General features: G+C 40.8%; 1 protein-coding gene across 1 annotated transcript in view; it reads left to right on the top strand.

The window, feature by feature from the left end:
• Positions 1 to 9640, top strand: part of LOC143028809 (uncharacterized) — a 202936-nt gene extending 193296 nt beyond the window's left edge. The window contains exons 7-9 of the mRNA XM_076191172.1: positions 3333 to 3515; positions 4215 to 4311; positions 9493 to 9640. Coding sequence (XP_076047287.1) covers positions 3333 to 3515; positions 4215 to 4311; positions 9493 to 9640 — 428 coding nt within the window. The remainder of the gene's footprint in view (positions 1 to 3332; positions 3516 to 4214; positions 4312 to 9492) is intronic.
• Positions 9641 to 9908: the final 268 nt, after the last annotated feature.

Here is a 9908-nt window from a genome sequence, read left to right as displayed (position 1 = left end):
AGAGAGAGAGAAAGAGAAAGAGAGAGAGAAAGAGAGAGAGAAAGAGAAAGAGAGAGAGAAAGAGAGAGAGAGAGAGAAAGAGAGAGAGAGAGAGAGAGAGAGAGAGAGAGAGAGAGAGAGAGAGAGAGAGAGAGAGAGAGAGAGAGAGAGAGAGAGAGAGAGAGAGAGAGAGAGAGAGAGAGAGAGAGAGAGAGAGAGAGAGAGAGAGAGAGAGAGAGAGAGAGAGAGAGAGAGAGAGAGAGAGAGAGAGAGAGAGAGAGAGAGAGAGAGAGAGAGAGAGAGAGAGGGAGAGTTTGAATGTGGTCGTATAGTGTGAAAATATGTGAGATGAGGGTGTAAATGGAACAAATCATTACAGCTACTTTATTATACACTCAATATTCACGGTGAGGAGGAGGAGGAGGAGGAAGAGTAATGAAATAGATGGAAAGATGTGCTGGAGTCGTAAGACAGGTGAAATCACGCGTATATTTTCTTTCTCTTTTTTTGCGTGAGTGTAAAGTTGTAAATATCCACTTGTGTTTGATTGCATACGAGCCAACCCAACCATGGAAATTCTTTTTTAATTGCGAATTATAGAGCATTCCAGCAAAAGAGCTGTTCCAGGCTGATAAGGTAATACTCATTTGATGTCAGTGTTATCTTGAAATATGTTTTCAGCTCATTATCCAAGATTTCTCACTTGACAATATTAGTATAAATATCTTTCTGTCTTGTTCTCTATGTTTGTGCTGCCTTCCATTAGAATAAGTTTTTATTCTAAGCTTGTTTCTAGATTTGTTGCGAGATCGGGGAATATAGCTGTGAGAAAAATGAGGATTCTCTATCAATAGCCCTGTTATGTTTTCTTGAAGTAAACATTCTTTCAATAACAAGACCAGTTGAACAGCATCATACATCTGTCAGCGTGTATTGTAAAGTGGAATTATGGTTGATGTGATATTTGAATCATTAGACCTCGCTAGATAATGGTACGTTTCTAATTCGGGATCCTCAAAACCCTTTTGTGCAGCTTGTATATTAAGGTGTTGATATGGTTGACGTTATGTGCAATGTGAATTAAGCTTTACAAGATAATGATACTTTGTCAAATTCTACTTAGTTTCTCTTTTCAGTAACCTCAATACACATGAAAATATTTGTATAGACCATTTTTGCAGTTTTCCTAAGGAGTGTATCTGCTGGCAAATACAAATGACAGTTTTTAAAAGCAGTTGTCCTCTTGCAGCTGGAATATATGTTCGCGTTCAAATCGTCGACATGACGTAATGAATCGCCGTCGACTTCATAATGACGTCATCAATCATGGCCACCTCATGGAATGAACAAACCTAGTATTACATCGGCGTTGTCTTGTGTTTTGGAAACCTTGAGGGATGTAGAGGTTGAGGAGTTTTGTGTTTTTCATAAGGTATGCCTGGGTATTTTGTGAATAAATTACCCCATGGAAGAGTGTGTGCCTGTGTTTGTGTGTGTGTGTGATTCATCATGGTCTTGGATCACGTGTTGGACTCGTGATCGACAGCTATTTCCCCCCCGAAAGAAATCTTAGAGCTCATATGTGACCGATTTATACCTTACACGCACACACACACACCCAACTCTCCGCCCACGAGAGTTGGAGAAACGACTCGCAGCGCAGCGATACTGAAATTATTTCAGGCCTGGGCGGGATTCGAACACAGACCGACGTATTGGCGGCCGGGAACTCTACCAACTGTGCCACCGACTCGTGTGTGTGTGTGTGTGTGTGTGTGTGTGTGTGTGTGTGTGTGTGTGTGTGTGTGTGTGTGTGTGTGTGTGTGTGTGTGTGTGTGTGTGTGTGTGTGTGTGTGTGTGTGTGTGTGTGTGTGTGTGTGTGTGTGTTCACCTTGGTCCTTGGATCATGTGCTCAACTCGTGATCGACAGTTATTTCCCCTACGGAAGAGAGCTCAGAGTTCGTATGACCAATCTATGAGTAATGCTGTGACCTTACATGCACACACACACCCAACTCCCAGCCCACGAGAGCTGGAGTGACGACTCGAAACGCATTGATACTGAAATTATTTCAGCCCTGGGTAGGATTCGAACCCGGACCACCGTAGTGACAGTCAGGGACTATACCAACCGCGCCAACGAGTCGTGTGTGTGTGTGTGTGTGTGTGTGTGTGTGTGTGTGTGTGTGTGTGTGTGTGTGTGTGTGTGTGTGTGTGTGTGTGTGTGTGTGTGTGTGTGTGTGTGTGTGTGTGTGTGTGTGTGTGTGAGTGTGTGAGTGTGTGTGTGTGTGGTGTGTGTGTGTGTGTGTGTGTGTGTGTGTGTGTGTGTGTGTGTGTGTGTGTGTGTGTGTGTGTGTGTGTGTGTGTGTGTGTGTGTGTGTGTGTGTGTGTGTGTGTGTGTGTGTGTGTGTGTGTGTGTGTGTGTGTGTGTGTGTGTGTGTGTGTGTGTGTGTGTGTGTGTGTGTGTGTGCTTGCGCAAGAGAAAGAGAGAGGTAGAGATGGAGATAGAGATAGATAGATAGAGAGAGAGAGAGAGACCTCTGACGAATAAAAGTAATGAGAATGATAAGGAAGAGGAAGAGGATATGCTCGAAAGGCTATGTTGAGACCATCTTATCATTGACCTATAGGATTTATTGTTGTCAAGAGGCGTAATCCTTCATTACCCTTGCAATACATAACACTGGTACACTTTTTGCTCTCTTTCTCTGAGACAAGTATATAAACATGTGTATTTTTACTATTTCAATGTGGTGAAAAAAATTCTGAACAGTTTTAACCTATCACTTATAGTTTTTGTTCTGTCAGATGTCTCTTTTTAATTATACTGCATTTGAATTCGAAACCTAATGTGTTCATTTCATCTCTTACAATGGCTTATTACAGAACAAAATATTATTGGTTCAGAGTACTGATGGAACTAAATTACGTGGATAATATAATACACATAAATCATAGTTTAGCAACCAGTTATTAGTGAATTCTATCTGACGATCTTGCGTTCTTTGCCTCCGGAATGTCACACAAGTGCATCCAGCAGAAGTCCCCATCATGATTGGGTTCCACTTGCCTTCATAGTTTCTCTCCATCTCAGTAATATATTGGCGAAACCTTTCTCCATGCTCATCACTCACTGCTATGAAGCTCGGAGGGAAGAAGTTGAGATGGGAGTGGAGAAAGTGAACTTTTAGTAACATTCGACATCACATATCATCATAAAACTCAGAGACGAGAATAGAGTGCACGAATGTTAGAAGGTAGTGCCATTTTTGTGTATGGCCTTCACGAAATTCTTTTATTTGACCAAGCTTGATATGAAGTTGAGGAAGAAGCATCTTGTTGATGTCCACCAGAGTATTTTCTTGGACGCTGTGTTCACCTCACCAGGCAAGAAAGTGCTCCTAAGACACTGATTGTAGACTTTGGACACAGTCTGGCTGTCTCAGAGACAGAGAAAGCGACAGTACTTAGTGAAACCCGCTTGTATGCCCATAAGGAGTCCAATGACCTTGAGGTCCCCCACAGAGACTCCACTGGTATTGATTGTACTTGACAGCTTCCAAAGAAGCTTCATGTTGTCATGCGACTCCTTCAGGTGGACTGAGTGGGCAATGGAAATGCTGGAGTACCTAGTTTCTTTTGAAAAGACTACAATTCCTAAAATTTCTAATTAAGAAACAACACAGTGCCTTAGATAGAACACATCTAGTCCCCCATATACATTTTTATGTACATGTATACCTGTATAACTCAAAAACTAGAGGTGATAAATGAAAACCGGTTTCGTATCTGAAATCAGCTTCCCAAAATTAGGCTAGAACAACTATTTCTATGCTTGCCTTATTTTCTCTGTATAGTAATATAATCAATCTATTGTTTTTATCTTGTTTTCTTTTATCATTATTCTGTTTTTATTTTTCATTTGTTTATCTTCATTTATCTATTTATTAATTCATTTCTAATTTACGTCCATTCATTTATGTATTTTTAATTTACTTATTTACTACTTTTTTATTTGTTTATTAATTTATCAATTCATCTATCTATTTATCTGGTCATCTACTTATCAAATGTTAAAACTGTCTCACTCATTTCACTTCAGAGTGGCATCACACCATATCTTCTTCTGGTGAGTGCCAAGTGATCTCGCTCCACTAAGCAACTTTTCTCAAGCCGAAAGTCTCAGCAGAGAAAATGTTCTAAATGAGGTGTATCAGATCTTGATCACCCTCTAGTGGAATCAAAGCAACGGTCTCCTGAAACTACAATAACACACTTGCTAACTTACTCTCTTATGGCAGTCCGTCAACGATCAATGGCAACAGTGCTCCGGTAAAGTCTTATGAGATGAGTGACGTTGGGTGGTGACGCTGTGATTTTTGGCGGTGATGCCAGCAGAAATAACTGAAGCCTAATTCTTGATTCGTATATCCTTCCACACTCCAGCCAAGTAATTGGTCTATCATGTACAGTTTTGGGGGAAATACACCCCAAACATTCAGAGTTGAGAGTGATCATACCGTACGTAAGGACAGTGGTGCGGGAGTATCCACGAGAATAGAGACGTTGGCAAATTACAGGCCATAATAATAACAACAACAACAACTTATGGTTGAAAAACACACACACACGCACACACACGCGCACACACACACACACACACACATGCACACACACACACACACACAAAACATTCACACACACACACACACACACACACACACACACACACACACACACACACACACACACACACACACACACACACACACACACACACACACACACACACACACACACATACACACACACACATATACGCACGCACACACACACGCACACACGCACACACACGTGCGCGCACACACACACGCACACACACGTGCGCGCGCACACACACACGCGAGCACACACACACACACATACACACACACACACACACACACACACACACACACACACACACACACACAACATTCACACACACACAAACACACACACACAACATTCACACACACACACACACACACACACACACACACACACACACACACACACACACACACAACATTCACACACACACAACATTCACACACACACACACACACACACACACACACACACACACACACACACACACTCATACACACACACACACACACACACACACACACACACACACACACTCATACACACACACACACACACACACACACACACACACACACACACACACACACACACACACACACACACACACACACACACACGGCTCGACGGCGCAATGGTAGCGTTCACAATCACGACTACAGCGGCTCGAGTTCGAATCCCGCCCAGGGCTGAAATAGTTTCAGTATCGCTGCTATGCGAGCCGTTACTCCAACTCTCGTGGGCAGGGAGTTGGGTGTGTGTGTGTGTCCATGTAATATCAGAGCATTACCCATAGATCGACCATATACGAGTTCTGAGCTTTCATCTTGGAGGGTAATAGCTGTCCAATACGTGATCCAATACCATGGTGAATCGCTTGCTTGCTTGCGCGAGCGCACGCACACACACACACACACACACGGCCCGGTGGCGGATTGGTAAGGCACTGGCCTCACAAGCCGGAGAACCGGGGATCGATTCCCCGGCCGGGCGGAGACAAGTTGGGTTTGTCTCCTTTCACGTGTAGCCCCTGTTCACCTAGCAGCGAGTAGGTACGGGACGTTAGTCAAGGAGTTGTGACCTTGCATTCCCGGTGTGTGGAGTGTGAGTGGTCTCAGACCCACCCAGAGATCTGCTAATAATGAGCTCTGAGCTCACTGCCGTAGGGTGGTGTCTGGCTGTCTCGAAAAGAGGCTGCAGCAGATCCGAGGTGAATAGATCCGAGGTGAATACACACACACACACACACACACACACACACACACACACACACACACACACACACGCGCGCGCGCGCACGCACACACACATACAATGTCTTGACCGAGATCACAGCTGTAGGTCAACTGCACAAGGTCACTGGTAAGTGGCACTGACAAACATTGTACGTTTATGCAGTGTGATTCATTGTCTTGGATTATGTGTTGTACTCGTGATAGACAGTTATTTCCCTCTCGAATGAAAGCTCAGATCTCATATATGATCCTATTTGCAAGTATGGCTGTGACCTTATACAAGTGTGTTTAAGAGTTCATGTATGAGTCATTGCTGAGTGAATGAGTTTTAACTTTTTTTTCGTGATTTCTTCATAATGTTATTTAAAATGTGTACCGTTTGACGCCATGCATGAGAAGGGTTGATGATTATTTAACCCTGGTAATTATAAAATGGCATGCAAATAGAAACATGGTCTAATATGTTTCCAAAGGGAAAAAGAAGAGAAGAATATAGTGACAGAAATACTAGAAGAAATATAGGAGGAGGGGCAAGGATTTGAAAAGGCGATAGAAGAAATCTACAGGATGGGCAATATTCTAAAGGGAAGAATAGACCTCTCATAGTAAAACCATATTCGCAGCGTATAGCAGAAGAAATATTAACAAACCTAGGAAAACTAGCAAAAAGTAATAACTAAAAAAATCTATGGATAAAAAAGGAACTGAGTGATGAGGAAAAAGAAAAGGAAAAAAACACTTAAAGAGGAAGCTAAGGAAAAGAACGAGAATTTTTTTTTTTTTTGGAGAGTGATGGACTTGAGACTGAGGAAATGGTACATAAGGGAAAAGGAAATGAAGGAGCAAGAAGAAAAGGAAGAAAAGAAAAAAAGATTAAAGATAACATATACCAACATAGACGGATTGATATCAGGAATAGATGAATTGAATGACTATCTGGAACACTCCAAAATGCTGGAAGACACAAGAAAAACACTAAATGAAATACTTAAGAAAGAAGGAAATCTGGTAATTATGGGTGGTTTTAACTCGAAAGAAATATGTTGGGAAGAAATTACTGTGAAAGGTGGAGAAGATCACTGGGGAAACATATTACTGGAAATGACCATTGATTACACATTGACGCAATGGGTCAACGAAAATACCAGATATAGAAATGACAATGAACCCTCAAGATTGGATTTGATATTCTCATCAGAACCCAAAATTGGGGATAAAATCGAATACAAGACACCAATTGGAAAAAGTGATCACATACTACTAGAACTAGAATTAAATGAAGAAACAAATATAGAAATTAACAAAAAAAAAAAACACAGAAAAGGAAGACTAATGTAAAACAAAACAGATTTTGAGAAACTTAGAAAATTCCTTCAATGAAGCAAATTGGGAAAAATTTAATAATGAAGAAACAAAGGTGGAAGAGAAATGGACAATTTGGAAGGAAATCTATAATGAAGGTGTGGATAAGTATGTACCTAAACAAAACAGGAAAGGGTATATATAAAATCCTGGTATAATAAAAAGTGCAGTGAGGCAAAATACAGAGGACATAAAGCCTGGAAAAGATGAAAAAAATGGAAAATATACGCCAAACTAAGAAATGAATATGTAAAAATACGTAGAGAAGAGAAAAGAAATTATGAAAAGGACATCATAGACAAATGTAAAGACCAACCCAAATTATTTTATAGATATGTAAACGGCAAGCTAAAAGTAAACAGGAAATGCTGAAGTAAGAATTGAAGTAAGATTTCCTCCAATGAAGAAATTAGATATTACTCAGAATGAAATAAGGAATCAAATATTAAAGCTTGACGTTAACAAGTCACACGCAAACTGGATACTAAAGGAATGTATAGACGAACTAACAGGAAAAATATACAAAATAATTGAATGCTCACTCAAAGAAGGAAAACTACCAGGAAACTGGAAAAATGCCAATATAGTGCCAATATATAAAGGGGTAAATAAGGAAGACCCAACAAACTATAGACCGGTGTCCCTAACGAGTACAATAGATAAATTTTGTGAGAGAATCTTCAAAGACAGAGGGACAAAATATCTGGAGGAGAATAATATACTGAACCCGAGGCAATTTGGATTCAGACAGGGAAGATCATGTACCACTAATTTGAATTGTTTCTATTCAAGATTGATAGATATGTTGCAGGAAAGGGATGGCTAGGCAGACTGCCTTCCTGGACCTACAAAAGGCATTTGATAAGGTACCGCACAGAAAATTGCTATATAAACTGGAAACAATAGGAGACATACATGGAAAACTATTGAATTAGATGGAGGACTTCCTACATGGAAGAAAAATGAGAGTAGTGCTCAGAGACAAATATTCAAAATGGAAAGAAATGAGTAGTGGCGTCCCACAGGGGTCAGTAATAGTTTCGATAATGTTTACTATATATGTAAATGACATGGACGAAGGTATTGAAAGTTACATGAACTGCTTTGCGGATGACGCAAAGTTATTACAGAGAATAAACTCCGAAATAGACTGCGACTCGTTACAGAGTGATCTGAACAAAGTCTCAGAGTAGATCAAGAGATGGGAGGGATAATTCAACATCAAGAAGTGTAGTATAATTGAATTTGGAAAAAAACAAGAATAGAATATCAGGACAGTATAAAATGGACGGAAAAGAAGTAAAGAAAGTAAATTCTGAAAGGGACCTAGGAGTTATCATCACCAAAGACATCTCGCCAGATAAACATATAAGTAAAATAGTCGGAGAAACATACAATTTGTTGAGATCAATAAAGGAAGCCTTTAAAAACCTGGATAAGGAAATTATTAAGAAAGTATTACAAACACTGATAAGGCCAAAACTGGAATATGCAGCGCCGATATGGTCATCCAGTACAAAAAAGAATATAAGAAAATTAGAAAGAATATAAAGAGCAACGACAAAGATGGCCCCAACACTTTCAAAACTGACATATGAACAAAGACTGGCCGAACTGGAATTGCCAACCCTGGAACAAAGAAGAGAACGAGGGGACCTACTAACTATCTGCAGAATTATGAAAGGAAAAGAACGCCTCAATAGAGAGGACTTATTAAAGTGGGACACAGGAAAAACAAGAGGACATGCAATGAAACTCAAAAAGGATAACTACAGAAGAGATCTGAAAAAGAATAGCTTCCCACACAGAGTGATAGATATATGGAACAAACTGGATGAAAAATAGTGTGTGCAAATACATTACAAGAATTTAAGAACAAACTTGATCTTGCGAGATACAAAAATGGGTCACCACGAGCATAGCTCCCCTTCCCGTATAATATAACTAGGTAAACTAGGTAAACACACACACACACACACACACACACACACACACACACACACACACACACACACACACACACACACACACACACACACACACACACACACACACACACACACACACACACACACACACACACACACACACACATGCACACACACACACACACACACACACACACACACACACACACACACACACACACACACACACACACACACACACACACACACACACACACACACACACACACACACACAGCGAACTGCAGCGCCTTCTACTAATATTGATATGATTTAAAAAATTGCAACAATATCACCAGCGAGACCGTAAATAATAGCAACAAGAACAGGAAACCCTGCAAGAGCATCGGTGGTCAGCCACGCAAAGTTGGAATTAAAGCAGCCAATCACCAAGTGTCAATCAAAATGGACCAATCAGGTGTGACCAGATACAAGAACTTCCATTAACAGACTACGGGCCCGCGCCGCTGTCCAACGGCGCTTTTTTTTTTTTTTTTTTTTTTTCATGGTGTGGAGGGAAGTGCTGGGGATGAGGGAGGCTTTACCGTCATGGGAATTTTGGAATGAGGAAAGCTGGATTTAGGGTTATGTGAACGTTGAGCTATTTAAAACGGGTCATCAAGGAGAGAGAACCACAATCGGAATAGGACCGTATGGAATGACTCTCAGCACCCAAAAGCTGGCACCTTAGCTATGAGTGCCTAACACAACCACC

This window comes from Oratosquilla oratoria, chromosome 10, assembly GCF_046742065.1.
Source record: "Oratosquilla oratoria isolate Oo_2021 chromosome 10, ASM4674206v1, whole genome shotgun sequence".
Classification (NCBI taxonomy): domain Eukaryota; kingdom Metazoa; phylum Arthropoda; class Malacostraca; order Stomatopoda; family Squillidae; genus Oratosquilla; species Oratosquilla oratoria.
The sequence above is the reverse complement of the archived record's forward strand: the minus strand, read 5'-3'. Positions and strand labels throughout refer to the sequence as shown.